Here is a 17,884-nt window from a genome sequence, read left to right as displayed (position 1 = left end):
CAAAAAGACACATGCACCCCAATGTTCATTGCAGCAGTATTTACAATAGCCAGGTCATGGAAGCAACCTAAATGCCCATCGACAGATGAATGGATAAAGAAGATGTGGTACACATATACAATGGAATATTACTCAGCCATAAAAAGCAACGAAATTGGGTCATTTGTAGAGACATGGATGCATCTAGAGACTGTCATACAGAGTGAAGTAAGTCAGAAAGAGAAAAACAAATATCGTATATTAACGCATATATGTGGAACCTAGAAAATGGTACAGATGAACCGGTTTGCAGAGCAGAAATTTAGACATAGAAGTAGAGAAAAAACATGGACACCGAGGGGAGAAAGCAGCAAGGGGTGGTGGTGGTGGTGTGATGAACTGGGAGTTTGGGATTGACATGTATACACTGATGTGTATAAAATGGATGACTAATAAGAAAATAAATAAATAAATAAATAAATAAATAAATAAACATACACAGGTTAAAAACCAAAAAGATTCATCCATGGTATTCGATGTATCAATAGTTCATTCCTTTTTATTGATGAATGATATTCTTTATATGGATATATCATACTTTGGTCATTCACCTGCTATATTTATGAACATTTTGTTGTTTCCAATTTCACACTATTATGAATAAGGCTAATGAACATTCATGTACAAATGCTTGTGTAGATATATTGATATGTTTTTATTTCTCTTGAGTAATACTAGGAGTGGAATTGTTGAAGTATACATTTAACTTTTTTTTTTTAATGTCAAACTATTTTCCAAAGTGGTTGTACCATTTTCCATACCTGTCAGCAGTGAATGAGAGCTCCAGTTGTTCCACATTCTCTTCAACACTTGGTGTGACAGTCTTTTATTTGTTTGTTGGTTTGTTGAGGCATAATTAACATATAGTAAAATTCATCCTTCTTAGATATACAGCTCTGTAAATTTTTACAAACTTGTGCAGTTGTGTAACTACCACCCAAATCAACATGCAGAATGTTTCCATTACTCAGAAAATTCCTTTATGCCTCTTTGCAATGAGTCTCCTCTTCCTACTTCCAGCTCCTGGCAATGACTGTTCTGATCTCTGATGCTACAGTTTTGTCATTTAAATGGAGTAATATGTATAAATGGAACCATACTCTTCATTTTGGCCTCTTTCACTTAGCATGATGCTTTTGAGATTCATTCATATTGTTGCATATATTAGTAGAGATTCATTCATATTGTTGCATATATTAGTAGTTTCTTCATTTTTATTGCAGAATAATATTCCATTATGGGGATAATTTGTTGACTCATTCACCAGTCGATGAATATTTGGATTGTTCCGAGTTTGGGGATATCATGGAAAAAAAGCCACAATAAAGATTTGTGTAAAGGTTTTTATGTGGACATATGTTTTCATTTCTCTAGAGTACTTAGGAGTGGGATTACTGAGTCATATGGTAAGTATATTTTTAACTTTATAAGAAACTATCAAACTGTTTTCAAAGTGGCTTTACCACTTTACATTTTCACCAGTGATATATGAGAGTTGCAGTTGCTCTGCACCCTTGCTAATATTTGGTGTTGTCAATTTTCTTTTCATTTTTACCATTTTAGTGGGTATGTTGTAGTATCTTGTGGTGGTTTTCATTTGCATTCATGTAATGACTGTTGATGCTGAACATTATTTTTTGCTCTTATTTGACATCTGTATCTCTTCTTTTGTGAAGTGTTTGTTCAAATCTTTCATCCAGTTTTTAAAATAATTATTATTGAGTTGTAAAAGATTTTTATATATTGTGAGTAACAGTTCACTATTAGATATGTGTTTGGCAACATTTTCCCCCTAGTCTGTAGCTTTTAATTTTCTTAGTAGTATTTCTCTAAAAGTTTGAGTGTTTTATCTTAATAAAATACAGTTCTCAGTGACATCATTTTTTCTTTCATGGCTCCTGCTCCATTTGTCCTATGTTAAGAAATTTTTGCCTAACCCAAAGTCACAAAGATTATCTCCTATTTTTCTTCTAGGACTGTTACATATAGTGTTAGATTTTTTTTACATTTCATCTCTGTTGACACATTTTGAGTTAATTTTTCAATATAATATACAATATGGTCAAAGTTCATATTTTTATATAGAATGTATAGTTGTTCCAGCACCATTTGTTAAAAAGATTATGTATTTTTATTGATTTGCTTGACACCTTTATCAAAAATCAACTGACTATATATGTATTGTTCTATTTCTGGATTCTATACTTTGTTCCGTTGATCTGTGTGTCTATCCTTTTGCTATGTCTTGATCTTACTTTTATATTAAATCTTGAAATCAGGTACTATGGTATGAGTCCTCTAACTGTTTTTTCTTTTTCAAAATTGTTTATTTACTCTAGGTCCTTTACATATATATTTTAAAATCAGCTTGTCAATTCCTACAAAAAAACCTTGATGGAATTTTGACTAGGATTTTATCAAATTCATAGATCACTTTGGAGACAATTGACATTCTGACAATATTGAGTCTTCTAATCCATGTACATAGTCTATCTCTCCATTTATTTATGTCTTTGACTTCTTTTATCAGTGCTTTGTAGTTTTTCAGCAAATCTTGCAAATATTTTGTTAGAATTAATCTTCAGCAGATATTTTGTTAGACTTAATCAGAGTATTTCATGTGCATTTTAAATACTATTGTTTTGGTTTTTGGTTTTTGGTTTTTGGGTTTTTTTTGTGGTACGCGGGCCTCTCACTGTTGTGGCCTCTCCCTTTCGGGAGCACAGGCTCCAGACCTGCAGGCTCAGCAGCCATGGCTCACGGGCCCAGCCGCTCCGTGGCATGTGGGATCCTCCCGGACTGGGGCACGAAGCCGTGTCCCCTGCATCGGCAGGTGGACTCTCAACCACTGCGCCACCAGGGAAGCCCAATACTATTGTTTTTATGTCCGTTTTTAATTGTTCATTGCTAGTGTATAGAAACACAGTTGGTTTTTGTATGTTGATCTTGAATCTCAAACTTTCTGTACTCATTTATTAGGTCTAGTAGTATTTTATACATTCTTTGGGATTTTCTAGGTAGACAGTTATGACATCTGTGAATAAAGACAGTTTTACTTCTGCCTTTCCAATGTAGATGCCTTCTGTTTCTCGCCTTGTTGCACCAGGACCTCCAGTACAATGTTAAATAGAAGTGCTGAGAGCAGATACCCTTGCTTATTCCTGATCTCAGTGGGAAAGTATTCGATCTTACACCATTAAATATAATAATAGGTGTAAGTTTTTTATGCTCTTCATCAGTTGAGGAAGTTTCTTTTAATTCTTAATTTGCTTAGAGTTTTTATTATGAATGGTACATCAGTTTTATATCCCATCATTTAATTAGCCATTATTATTTTTGAACTTACAAGTTATTTCTGTTTTCTTTTTATATTTAAATTATAATATATGTGTTCATACTTAAAGCCTTTTTTTTAATCTGAATTTTTCCTTAAGGTAATTTCTTTATGTAAGAGTTATAAAAACATTTTTATGGCTTTTAAATGTATTGTTGGTTCCTATAACAAAGGGTTATTATACCAACTTAAAGTACACCTAGCGGTGTATTCATGCACTAGTTTTACAGCAGCCTCACCAACACTGAGTCTATAAATTATAAATTTTAAGTGTTTGGTTAATACGATAGGTATAAGAGGGTACCTTTATTTTTTTATTCCATGTCTTTTTTTTGCTACACATTAAAAAGAATTGAGTAGCCCATGAACATCAGTAAGGGCATGAATTTATCAATGTCTGGTTTTCAATTCTCATTGCCCTGTCCTGTGATAGGTTTTTTGCAATCTGATTTGATGCATCTCTAATTTAACTTTAGCTTATTACAATCTAGTGAGAAATACAAGACTGATATTTATAAACGTTAACTACTAGTAAAAAGTAGCATATGTTTAAGTGACAAATTAAATATTGTGCAAGCATTGCATGAGTTTGAAAGAGGGAGGCATTGCTGAGGCATTAGAAGTGATGATTCTTGCCTGTCTGGTTAATGGGTCAGTAGGAGCTGATTTTGTTTCTTTTGTTTATTTAGTTTTATAAAAGCATTCTGTGACCAAAACATTTGAGATTCATTCTTCATGGTGTCTCTAAAATTGTGTGTGAAATTTAATTCCCTGCTAATAATAAAAAATGTTCAAACCATTGTTTGTCTCCAGTGTTACTATAGAAAGAGCAAATTAGCCTGCTATTGGCTAGGAGAGCTAAGGTGTGAGGTCTCTATTTTCCAGAGTATGCTAATAAAATATGCTCTAGAGACTTTATCTGAAGATTGAGGTGTGGGTGTTCACCTAAGCTAAACATCAATCTGAAAGAGGCCTCCCAAATTCTTCCCAGAGTTCTGATGCTTTGGGCCTGATGAAGACAAGTAGCAGGTTCTCTACCGCAATGTTCTGGCTGCCTTAAAAGCTACTGCTAGTATAGTCTGTAGTATTCTGTTAATTGGCACTGCAAGAGACTTGGAGAGACAATGGGGAGAAAGTGGTTCTCAGAAGCTACTGGTACACCAAAGCTATATTAAAAAGGACTATCTCAGGCAGTAGTACATTAGCAACATCACTGAAAGTGAATGTGTGTTATGAGGCAAGGGGAGATGTATTGTTCTTTTTAGAGTGTATACTGCTAATCATTTGTCAATACAGCATTTGTAGTGTGTGTGCTTCCCTGTTCTAAATCCAAGTGTGATTAGAGTTCCATATGATGCTCTTAATTTTTCCTTCCCTTATAACCTCTGATAGAAATCATTAAAGAGAGAAGGTGGTTTTACCTGTGTTTTCTCTGGAATGCTGCCTTCTTACATCTATCTATCTGTGTGAACCTCTTTTCTTTCCCTGTCTGTTTGATGAAATGATAGTGAAAGAAGACAGTTAATTTCATTGGAGGAGGTAATGATAGGTTTGGGGAATGGGGAAGGCGAATGGAAGTGGATAGTGGGTATGTTCATGATTCTTTCTATTAAGTATGAAACTATTTTATTCTTACTTCTTCTCTTGATCTGTCTTATGCTACTACCATTGAGAATCTTTTATTTCTTTTCTTTCATTCTGCTACCTACTGATTTTTAAAAACACAATTATGATTATGTCATTTACCTGCGTAAAAAGCCTGAGAGCTCTCTGTTGCCCAGTGAACAAAGGACAAACTCCTAGCAAAGCAAGTCTGGTCCCAGCTTGTCTCTCTAGTCTCCTTTTCCTGTCATTTTCCCCCCTGTAATCTCTACCAGGACCACTCTTTACACCTCCCTGATCCAAAAACTGGACAAGCTGTAGGCCCCTCTGCCTGTCACAGAGTGCTCTCCCTTGATCAGGTGACAAACTCCTTCCCTTCCTAAACTGCTTGGCTCAAATGTCATCTCCTTTATAAATTCTTCCCAACCTCCTCAGACGTATTTAATTGTTCCCCCTTTGGATCCCTGACATTTTATATGTCCCTTCATTACTAATTCCTTTGTAATTACTTGTTTAATCATCTGCCATCCCCATTAGATTCTGAGTTCACCAAGGGCAGGATCCCTGTTTCACTTATCCTCAAATTCCCCCTCCTCCAGTGGGTAACACAGTTCCTATTAGGTATTATGCTTTCATAACTGCTTTCTGAATGCATTGACTTAATATTGTTTTGTGTCATTTCAGAAGTAAATGGAATTAGATTGAATTTCTGAATAATATTTGTACTCAAACTCCCTTAAATAAATAGTGTTCATTATTTTCCTCCCACACCATGCTCTTCATTTTCACTTTAATCTTGTTAAATGAAGTGCAGAGGTCACAACCCTGAGGAAAGGAAGGACCAAATATTGGGAAAGGGAACTTAGCTGGTAGTCCCTGTACCCTAGCATAGGGAGGACATTCTGTAGTGAGAGTCATGAGGGAAGCCTACCTAGGAACAGCACCGTGCAGCTAGACAGTTCATGCTGAAAAGGAAAATAGCTCCTCACCTGGTAAATTATTCTCACTGCTTCAACAGGAGATAACTTCTCAGATGAAACACTTGGTCATATTCTTCCAACCCTGGTGAGCACCTGGGTTCAAGTATCAGGTGTTCCCTTTCTATTTCTATGCCCAGATGGGGGCCATTTTTCTTAATGCACGTGCGCCCTTAGAGTTCATCCAGCATTTCATCCGTGTTGTATCTGTCTGAGATGCATGTATCCCACCTGAGCTCCAAAATTAGGCCAGAATGTCAGTCGAAACTCCAAAACCAATTCAAGATGTTGAAATCTTTTTTAGAATGACTTCTAGTTTACAAATAATTCCTGCTGAGGGAGTTAGGAATTTTGAATGAAAGTGATTAATGCGTTGAAAATGTAACATGGCCTTTTTCTCCATGCCAGAAATATATCTTCATCCTGTATAAATAATTTTAAAAACTCTTAATGTGTTATATCCTATTATAATTTAAAATTTTCTAAAACTAAGTTCCTGCCTGTTCCTTCTGCAGTCCTCTTCACCTCAATTAATGGCAATTCTGGTCTTTCTTCTAGGAATAGAAATCTTGAAGTCATCCTTGACTCCTTTCTTTCTCTCACATCCCACATCCAGTCTGTCAGCAAGCCGTGTTTTCCCTCCCTTCAAAATATATCCAGAAACCAGCCATTTATAACTATCATTTCTTTTCTCATGATTCAAGTAATAATTATTTCTCATTGTATTCTTGCAATGGCTTCTTAACTAGTCTCCACGGTTGTGACTTTCTATAGACTGATCTCAATACGGCAACCAGCATGAACAGTTAAAACAGAAGTCAGATCACATCAGTCCTCTGTCCACAACCTCACAATGACTTCCCATTTCACTCTAAGTAAAAGCCTAAGTCCTTTTAATGACCTACAAGATACTATAGAATTTGCATGCACACATACATACCACTTAACTGTCTGACCTCATCTCCTACTTCTTTTCTCCTCAGTCTGCTCTTGCTCTGATAGCCTCCTTATTGTTTCTCAAATATGCCAGGTACAGGCCCATCTCAAGGCCTTTGCACTTGATATCGACTCTTCCTAGAAGGCCCTTTTCCAGATACCTGTAGTGCTTGCTCCTTTATCTTCCTCAGGTCTTTATTCAAGTCATTTAAAGTTCAACTTTTCATAGAGGCCTTTCCTATTTAAGGTTGTAATTTCACTCTCCCACTACCCCTGCCACCCCACCACCAAACCAAAACCAAAGAAAAACTCTATCCTTTTCCCTGCTTCATTTTTCTCTGAACAATTTATTATCTTCTAGTATATTATATATCTTACATATCTTATTTAATTTGTTTTCCCTCCACTAGAAAATGATTTCGTGGGGGTAGAGATTTTGCCCATTTTGTGAACAACTCTCCTCTTAGTGCCTAGAACAATTCCTAGCATATGGTAGGCCTTCAGGAAGTATTGTTGAAGGAAAAAAAATGTAATCTCTACATGTTTGCCTTAGTTTTAAGTATTTACAGGTTAATAGCCTTTTAGACATGAATTGTTCTACAAAGCAACCTGATATACACCATTAAAAGTAGAGATTTCAGAAAGTTTTTAATCAGCGGTTTAAAAGTGTGTTGTACATATTGGACTCTATACCTTTCAGTGAAATAGAAAAAGGATATTTCCTAAAAGTGTTCTTGGTTGTGGATTTCTTTGCTTCATAATATAGATTGATAGATACCTGCTGATAAATGTCTCTCTCTAATCACATATTACCCAGATGTTGGTGATGATGATGATATTAGTCTGGAGAGGTAAACTGTGAGCCAGGTGCCACAGTTTCTGATCACAAGTTGGCAGTGAGACTTAAGGCAACCCAGCTTATCAAGAAATGCAGAAGTCACTTAAAAATGGTCAAAGTGGGGGCTTAACTGGTGGCGCAGTGGTTGAGAGTCCGCCTGCTGATGCAGGGGTCACGGGTTCGTGCCCCGGTCCGGGAAGATCCCACATGCCGCAGAGCGGCTGGGCCCTTGAGCCATGGCCGCTGAGCCTGCGCGTCTGGAGCCTGTGCTCCGCAATGGAGAGGCCCGCGTACCACAAAAAAAAAAAAAAAAAAAAAAAAAAGGTCAAAGTAAGTCAACAGAACATGTTGGGGAGCAGGGTTTTGGTAAATGGAAAATTGACTCCTGATTGCAAAAGCGTGTTGTGACTTTTACAGAGGACTTTTAATGTTATGCAGGGGCAGAGTAACCTCCTTTTCCAGCAGAGTACAGTAGAGTATGATGAGATATGGAGAGTTTGGGAAATCACAGGATACCAGGTGAATGTGACACCCTGGATAATGAGTGTGACCATACCAAGGAGAGAGAGGCATTGTGGTAGTCCAAATGCAGTATTTCGTATAACAACAACAGCAAGAAATATTTTAACTGTGTAACCTACAATTAGAATCTATAAATTCAGTAGCTCATCCTGAGAAGTGGCAGAGAAATCTGAAATAAGATATTCAAGGCTGTTTAGTCCCTTTGTGGCTTTCTTCATGTCCTTTTTCTTCATCTCCTTTCTCAATACAGTTGTTCGTGTCTGGAGGGCTTTAGGCCCACAAAAACCCAGAGAAAGGAGGGTGATCTGTGGAGGAGCTAGCCTGCTGAAATCTCCCACTTCTTTTACAAAAGGCAACTGGCAACAGCTCACTATCCTTAAGTAGCAAGTTGCCTGGACAGGGATCATAGGATTTAATTGTTAAATCTGTGACTGGCTAATTGCATAGATGCTAGGGTTGGGTGGCCTAGATAGGCCAACTGACTCCTTAAAATGTGGGTTTTTTGTTTTCTTTAAATTTCCCAGTGTGGAACAGAAGAAAATAGCTGTGGTTTTATGTTAGTTGTATCCTGTAGTGTGCTGGGGAGCGTAAGTTTCAGAGATTTCTTTATTGTGGCTCCCACTTTTTATGAGGTAATAGAACTAAAAAAATCTTGGCAAAAATCAGAGGTGGCAGAGGTGAAACCATTCACCTTTTTTCCTACTTCCTCTTTCCCACTTTCGTTCCCCAGAATTTAGTGGTAATTTTACATTCATATACACACCTCAAAATCTCTTATGCAGAGCTATTGAGTTTTGAGTTGTGTACTGTCTCCTGGTCTTCTAGGCATGCTGGCCCCTGGGAGTGACCTAGAGTTCATTGGTTTTCGTAAGTCATCCCCTAGTACATTTGAAAAGATGTTGTTTAGCCTCAGAGGTCATAGAACTGAGTTTCCAGTAGAGCGAGGCTAGAATTGCTCACAGTGTTAAAGCATCGTGAGTGGCAGCGCTTCACCCGCATTTTTGTCGTCCTCACTGAGGTCCCAGAATAAAGTGGCTGAGAAAAGAATCCATTTAGCAACTGATAGTAGAGCCACCCACTATGGACCATCCCAGGATGTAGAATATTGAAGGGGAAGTCAGGATATCTGTGATGTTGCCAGCAACTAGGTTATTTTGGAAAAGTCCCTTGCTTGTATTTTAATTTCCCCAGTGTAAAATGAAAAGATTAGGTTAATCTTCATGTTCTGTTTGATCTCTTGTGTCCTCTGATTTGGGTTCATCCTTACTAGCTTTAAACTTATCCTCTTCAAGATGGTTTCTTCCTTAACTTCTCCTATGTACTTGCTTAGAATTCCTATATGCCTATATTTCAATTTTAGAAGATAGCATGTATTTAATAGGAAGCTTTTTGGCTTTATTGTCACTGATGATCCTCAGCTTATAACACAGGATCCACTGAAATCATTTAGCTAAGTTAATACTTATCACTCTACAAGTCTGTATCTCATAGAACTTACTGACTCAGCTGGGGGGAAAGAGTATTGACACCAGGAGATTCCCTGCTTAGTTTCTCCTTTTGAAAACCTGAGGTCAGTATCTTACTTGCCAGCAGTGGAATCGGCCATCAAGGTATTGCAGCTTTCCACAGCTACCTTGCTTTAGGGAGTTCTAGCATGATCTATTACTCTATTGCCTGGAGCAAGATGTTCCTGGAAAAGAGGTCTCTGAATGTTCAGCCAATTTAGCAATTCATTGGCTCAGTGTTCTGAGATATTTCAGGATATTATGTGCAGAATTGAAATTTGTCTGGTCACTGCCCAAGAATCAGCACTATTAACGATGGCTGGATTAGGAGGTAAAAGACTGGGCAAAAGAGCTTTGAGAGAACTGTTTCCAAGTTAAAAGAAGAAATCAGTAAGTCAAGAGCAGGCAAAACTTCACACAAGAATCTTTAAGATACCTCTGGATCTACCTCTTCAATTGCTTCTTCTCAGGCTCTTTTTTGCAGGGGCAGGAGTGGGTGGGTTTCTTTTCTTCTGCGTATCCCTTAATAAAAAAAAAAAAAAAAGGTCAAAGTAAGTCAACAGAACATGTTGGGGAGCAGGGTTTTGGTAAATGGAAAATTGACTCCTGATTGCAAAAGCGTGTTGTGACTTTTACAGAGGACTTTTAATGTTATGCAGGGGCAGAGTAACCTCCTTTTCCAGCAGAGTACAGTAGAGTATGATGAGATATGGAGAGTTTGGGAAATCACAGGATACCAGGTGAATGTGACACCCTGGATAATGAGTGTGACCATACCAAGGAGAGAGAGGCATTGTGGTAGTCCAAATGCAGTATTTCGTATAACAACAACAGCAAGAAATATTTTAACTGTGTAACCTACAATTAGAATCTATAAATTCAGTAGCTCATCCTGAGAAGTGGCAGAGAAATCTGAAATAAGATATTCAAGGCTGTTTAGTCCCTTTGTGGCTTTCTTCATGTCCTTTTTCTTCATCTCCTTTCTCAATACAGTTGTTCGTGTCTGGAGGGCTTTAGGCCCACAAAAACCCAGAGAAAGGAGGGTGATCTGTGGAGGAGCTAGCCTGCTGAAATCTCCCACTTCTTTTACAAAAGGCAACTGGCAACAGCTCACTATCCTTAAGTAGCAAGTTGCCTGGACAGGGATCATAGGATTTAATTGTTAAATCTGTGACTGGCTAATTGCATAGATGCTAGGGTTGGGTGGCCTAGATAGGCCAACTGACTCCTTAAAATGTGGGTTTTTTGTTTTCTTTAAATTTCCCAGTGTGGAACAGAAGAAAATAGCTGTGGTTTTATGTTAGTTGTATCCTGTAGTGTGCTGGGGAGCGTAAGTTTCAGAGATTTCTTTATTGTGGCTCCCACTTTTTATGAGGTAATAGAACTAAAAAAATCTTGGCAAAAATCAGAGGTGGCAGAGGTGAAACCATTCACCTTTTTTCCTACTTCCTCTTTCCCACTTTCGTTCCCCAGAATTTAGTGGTAATTTTACATTCATATACACACCTCAAAATCTCTTATGCAGAGCTATTGAGTTTTGAGTTGTGTACTGTCTCCTGGTCTTCTAGGCATGCTGGCCCCTGGGAGTGACCTAGAGTTCATTGGTTTTCGTAAGTCATCCCCTAGTACATTTGAAAAGATGTTGTTTAGCCTCAGAGGTCATAGAACTGAGTTTCCAGTAGAGCGAGGCTAGAATTGCTCACAGTGTTAAAGCATCGTGAGTGGCAGCGCTTCACCCGCATTTTTGTCGTCCTCACTGAGGTCCCAGAATAAAGTGGCTGAGAAGAGAATCCATTTAGCAACTGATAGTAGAGCCACCCACTATGGACCATCCCAGGATGTAGAATATTGAAGGGGAAGTCAGGATATCTGTGATGTTGCCAGCAACTAGGTTATTTTGGAAAAGTCCCTTGCTTGTATTTTAATTTCCCCAGGGTAAAATGAAAAGATTAGGTTAATCTTCATGTTCTGTTTGATCTCTTGTGTCCTCTGATTTGGGTTCATCCTTACTAGCTTTAAACTTATCCTCTTCAAGATGGTTTCTTCCTTAACTTCTCCTATGTACTTGCTTAGAATTCCTATATGCCTATATTTCAATTTTAGAAGATAGCATGTATTTAATAGGAAGCTTTTTGGCTTTATTGTCACTGATGATCCTCAGCTTATAACACAGGATCCACTGAAATCATTTAGCTAAGTTAATACTTATCACTCTACAAGTCTGTATCTCATAGAACTTACTGACTCAGTTGGGGGGAAAGAGTATTGACACCAGGAGATTCCCTGCTTAGTTTCTCCTTTTGAAAACCTGAGGTCAGTATCTTACTTGCCAGCAGTGGAATCGGCCATCAAGGTATTGCAGCTTTCCACAGCTACCTTGCTTTAGGGAGTTCTAGCATGATCTATTACTCTATTGCCTGGAGCAAGATGTTCCTGGAAAAGAGGTCTCTGAATGTTCAGCCAATTTAGCAATTCATTGGCTCAGTGTTCTGAGATATTTCAGGATATTATGTGCAGAATTGAAATTTGTCTGGTCACTGCCCAAGAATCAGCACTATTAACGATGGCTGGATTAGGAGGTAAAAGACTGGGCAAAAGAGCTTTGAGAGAACTGTTTCCAAGTTAAAAGAAGAAATCAGTAAGTCAAGAGCAGGCAAAACTTCACACAAGAATCTTTAAGATACCTCTGGATCTACCTCTTCAATTGCTTCTTCTCAGGCTCTTTTTTGCAGGGGCAGGAGTGGGTGGGTTTCTTTTCTTCTGCGTATCCCTTAATATCGTACTTCAAGGGCTCTACCAGTCTTCTGTTCTATCAGTTCTGTTAGTTCTCTGTTCTCCTTACTCTGTATATTTACCTAGCTGAGGAAAAAATATGAGGGTGTGTGTGTGTGTGTGTGTACAGCAGACTAAACGCCCTGTTCCCCCAAAGATGTCCACATATTAATCCCTGTGACCTGTCTGTGCTACCTTTAGGACAAAAGAGATTTCACAGATGTTGTGATGTTAAGGACCTTGAGCAGATTATCCTGGAATTATCTGGGTGAGTCGAATCTAATCCTGTGAGTCCTTAAAAGCAGAAGAGAGAGACAAGCTGGAAGAAAAAAGAGAAATTCAAAGTGTGAGAGGGATTTGACCAACCTTGTTGGTTTAGAAGGTAGAAGAATGAGGCCATGAGCAAAAGAGTACAGGTGGCCTCCAGAGGCTAGGAATGACTAGGAATAGCTGACAGCCAGCAAGGAAATGGGGATCTCAGTCCTATAACCACAAGAAACTGAATTCTGTCAACAACCTAAATGGGCAAGGAAACCAGTCCTCCCCTCGAGGATCCAGAAAGGAATGCAGCCCTGCCAACACCTTGATTTTTGTTGATGGAAACCCGTGTTGTACTTCTGACCTATAGAACTATAAGATAATAAATTTGTGTTGTGTAGACCACTAAATTTGTGGCACTCTATCATGGAGGCAATAGAAAACTAATACAACATGCATTCCCTCTTTTGTTGCCAAAATCAAAAACTTTATGTTATGCTATTTAATAATGAAATTCAGTGCAGTAGAGAAAAAAGAGTGTGGTCTGTACAATTAGACAAAGCTGGATTTGCAACTTGCCTCTATCATATCCTACTGAATGACTTTGAGAAAATTCCCCTTTTGAACTTTTTTTTTTTTTCTCTAGAAAATGGCCCAATACCAACTAGGTCAGAGAGAGGGAGAATGAGAGTAAGAACAAGAGAGAGAGAGGGGGAGAAGGAACTGAAAAGAGCACACATAAAATGCCTGGCATATGGTAGTAAGTTGATAATTATAGTGATTAATATAATAAAAATTAAAGCCAACATTGACATATTTTAGCTATCAAAAGAAGCACCATAGTTAAATATGATATCAAAGAAACAAGCAACAAAAGAAAAATAGATAAATTAGACTTCATCAGAATTAAAACTTTTTTGTTTCAAAAGACACTGTCAAGAAAGTAAAAGACAACCTATACAATGGAAGATAATATTTGAAATCATATATCTGCTAAGGGACTAGTATCCAGAATATATCAAAGAATTTATAACTTAACAATAAAAAAAGCCCCAATTTTGGAATGGGCAAAGGATTTAAATAGATATTTCTCCAAAGAAGGTATGCAAATGACCAATAGGCACCTGAGAAGATGCTCAACATCATTAACCATTAGGGAAATGTAAATTAAAAACCACAATGCAATGTTACTCTGTACCCACTGGATAACTGTAATCAACAAAATGGAAAATAACAAATGTTGGTGAGGATATAGAGAAATTAGAACCTTGTACATTGCTGGTGGGAATGTAAAATGGTGCTACCTCTGTGGAAAACAGTTTGGTGGTTCCTCAAAAAGTTAAAAAGAATTACCATATGACCCAACAATTCCATTCCTGAGTACATACCCAAAATAATTGAAAACAGGTGTTTAAACAAAAACTTGTACTGATTATGCATAGCAGCAATATCACCATAGCCAAAAGGGGAGACAACCCAAATGCCCATCAACTGATGAATGGATAAACAAAATGTATTATATATACAATGGAATATTATTCGGCCATGAAAAGGAATGAAGTACGGATACTGGTACAACATGGAGGGGTTTTGAGAACATTATGCTAAGTGAAAGAAGTCAGATGCAATAGGTCACAAAGTATATGATTCTATTTATATGAAATATCCAAAGTAGCCAGATTCATAGAGACAGAAAGCAAAAGGAACTAGGCAGGAACCAAAAATGTAAGGATGCATGTTCAGACTAATTTTCAATAACTCCACATTTTAGTGAGGGGTATATAACGAGAGGTTCACTTGAAGGCAAAGTTTCTGAAGAGATTAGAAGATTATCATCAAGTTGGCACCAAATGGTGGGAGCCAAATGAATCCCCTATAGTAGCCAAATCATCTTCTCCTCTTTCCAACTTCTCTTTCCCATCTACCTGTTTTTCGTCCCTCTTTTCTCCTATAAAAATCATTAGGTGGCCATTTAGGATCAATCACAGAAGTAGAGGAAAATGAAAGCAGGAAAACTTCAGGGCAGTTTTGTGTTGCTGTAGAAAGCAACATCACCTCTTGTTCAGAGGGAGTCTCGGTCTGTTAGGGATGCCATAACAAAAATATCACAGACGAATCACTTAAACACCAATTTCTTTCTTTTTTTTTTTTTTCAGATTGCAGCAGCTAATACTTACTGAGCATTTGCTTTGTGCCAAATACTCTTTTGAGTACTCTATATACATTGACTCCTCTACAGGCTGTTAGTATGTCTCATCTTATAGGAAACAGCATACAGAGATTAAGCAACTTGTCCAAAACAGGCTAGTTGACCGCTTTCAAATTTATCTCAGTTGTTTTCTTACCAGTATGTATGTTATAAGTACTTTCAATTGGTATTAAATTTCTTGAGTAAGAGGTATTTTCCTTAGGTTGATGCCAATTGCTTGTTCTCACTCAGGGCCCTCCTGGGTTGTAACATATTTGTACTAGTAAGAGCTTAATCAGTGCAATTCATCTAACTTCAAATTGAAATTATTTCAACCTGTTTTTAGTGACAACTTTAGTAGATTGGATTATTGTACAATAGGTTCTGCAGTCTTAAAACACAAATTACTTGTTTTTTAAAAAATGAACTTCAAGTGTTTTTTCCTTTGTTTATATCTAATTTATGACCAATTTTCTCTCTCCTTTTTTCTCTCTCCTTTTTTCTCTCAATAAAGTGACATTTATGTCACTTTATTGATCAGAACCCTCCAGTGGTTTCCCATTGCACTTAAAATCAAGTTTCAGTTTCTTAACAAGGCTAACATAATGTCTTTTTTTATTATTAATTTTTATTGTAGTGTGGTTGCTTTACAGTGTTGTGTTAGCCTCCACTGCACAACAAAATGAATCAGCCATGCACATACAGATATCCCCTTCCTTTTGGACTTCCCTCCCATTTAGGTTACCACAGTGCCTTAGGTAGAGTTTCCAAACATTTATTTCTTACAGTTCTGAAGGCTGGGAAGTCCAGTATCAAGGCATTGGCAGATTTGGTGTCTGGTGAGAGCCTGCTTCCTAGTTCATAGATGGTCGTCTTCTTGGTGTGTCCTCACATGGCAGAAGGAATGAGGGAGCTGTCTATAAGGGCACTAATCCCATTTAATGAGTCCTCCACCATCGTGACCTAATTATTTTCCAAAGGCCCCGTTTCCCAGTACCATCACATCAGGGGTTAGGATGAATTGACAGGGAGACACAAAACATTCAGTCTATAATGTAAGGTTATTCTTTGATTCCCCATGATTCTGCTTGAGGTGACTTATTTCCTAAGGTTTTTTATTACTTTTCTTTCTATCAGATTTGCCATCTTTTTATGTTAGTAGAAATTATTTTTTTCTAATGACAATAAAAGCAGTTTGATTTATGTACTTCCCTTATACATTTAAAGTCATCATTTTCATTTAAATGACAGAAACCACCTTTCTTTTCCTACTAATAAAAAATAAAAGAAGTAGACAAAATTTTTTAACTAAAATAGTTTTAGATGTTATGAAGAACTTCCTCCCTATTAGGATGGGGAAAGTAATAATGTTGGGATATCAGGAACTTCCCTAGAAATGTACATGTATAGAGACTGTCATCAGCCATGAATAAATTAGGAGGTCTCTTCTTGGCCCAGAATGCTGGCCCAGGTTTTTATTTACTTAACTTACTTTATAACTTCTAGCTGCCTAATGAGAAATTTAAAAATATCATGATAGTAGTGCCAGACACTAAGCATTTCATGTGCATTAACTCATTTATTTCTTATAATACCTCTGTGAGGTGGATACTCCTGTTATTCTCACTGTACAGATGTGCTTTCGGTAGCAGAAGTTGATCAGTTAGAAACATTGTTTTACTTTAATGTATTCCTTGTTACTTACCTGTTCCATAGCCATCCCATTACTTATTTATTCCATAGCTGTCCCTCTTTTACCTTTTTAGATCTCTTTGTTTAGGCTTTCAGTGTATCTACAATAAATGAGAGTTGATTTTGAAAGTTAATAATGCCATAAAACGTGAGAATCCAGGGATGAGATGTTTAAAGAGATGATCCACTGTCGTGGAAAGGAGGTAGTGTTTGGGGTTGATAGTTCTGGTTGGGCATATGCCAGTGGACACATGGGCATTTCCTGGAGACTTTAGGATTATTTGGACATAATAAAGCAAGTGGAAAAAGCAGAAAATGTTTAGGTGTTGTGATCTTTGCTGGGTTTTCCTTCTTTGAAGTCTCTGCAGAGGAGATTTCTTCACTTCAAAGTATTTAAAGGACTTAACTTATTCAATTTTATGAGTCTTTCCAATGAGTCAACTATTTTAACTCAGCATTTCTGATGAATTTTCAACAATGGACTCCAGAAGTCCGTATGGCTATGTTTTTGTGATGTGTGATTGCCTCTTCTAATTTATATTCTATCATATAAACATATTTATAATGTTTTATGTTATAATATTTAGGAGTATTTGCCAGACACAGACTTTACTAAGTTTGCTCTTTGTATTACATATTGATATAAATCCATTGAACTCTTAATTGAGTGTAAGATGCTATGCTAAACTTTGGGTGGAAGAGATACATAAGAACTGGTCCTTATCTTTGGTTTATACACTAGTAGGGAGACAGTATATATGGTATCAAGTTCTTAAACTCCTGAGGTAAAGAATGCCTGCTTACTGCTCACCTGAAAAAAGGTTCTTTGCTCTTATAGAGTTTTCTGCAGTTTACCAGAGGGATCAGACATTCAATAAATAATTTTGAATAAGGTGAGCTGGATAGTGAGGGAGCTCTAAATTAGTGGTGGACTTCAGTGACATTTAAGAGTAGCTCCATAAAATTTAGCTGGGAGAGGGAGTGGCAGTACCAAGGTGCATGCATTTGAAGACCCCAGAGTAGGAGAGAATGAGATATACATGGCCAGATGTTCCAGAACCGTATAGACCAAGTTAGGATTTTTGGACTGTATCATAAAAGTAATGGGAGGGGCTTCCCTGGTGGCGCAGTGGTTGCGCGTCCGCCTGCCGAGGCAGGGGAACCGGGTTCGCGCCCCGGTCTGGGAGGAGCCCACATGCCGCGGAGCGGCTGGGCCCGTGA

The 17,884-nt window shown here is 37.6% G+C and overlaps 1 protein-coding gene across 5 annotated transcripts in view; it reads left to right on the top strand.

Moving 5' to 3' along the window:
• Nucleotides 1-17,884, top strand: part of EXOC6B (exocyst complex component 6B) — a 735,227-nt gene that overhangs the window by 557,135 nt on the left and 160,208 nt on the right. For 3 of the 5 annotated variants that reach the window (XM_055089243.1, XM_055089241.1, XM_055089244.1), the window contains one exon: nucleotides 12,727-12,793. The exons of the other annotated variants lie outside the window; for them this stretch is intronic. In XM_055089243.1, the coding sequence (XP_054945218.1) occupies nucleotides 12,727-12,793 (67 nt within the window). The remainder of the gene's footprint in view (nucleotides 1-12,726; nucleotides 12,794-17,884) is intronic. 5 annotated transcript variants of the gene reach the window in all.

The sequence above is a fragment of the Physeter macrocephalus genome, chromosome 12 (genome assembly GCF_002837175.3).
Source record: "Physeter macrocephalus isolate SW-GA chromosome 12, ASM283717v5, whole genome shotgun sequence".
In the NCBI taxonomy this organism is placed as follows: Eukaryota; Metazoa; Chordata; class Mammalia; order Artiodactyla; family Physeteridae; genus Physeter; species Physeter macrocephalus.
Note: the sequence above shows the minus strand (reverse complement) of the source record. Positions and strands in the feature narration are given on the sequence as shown.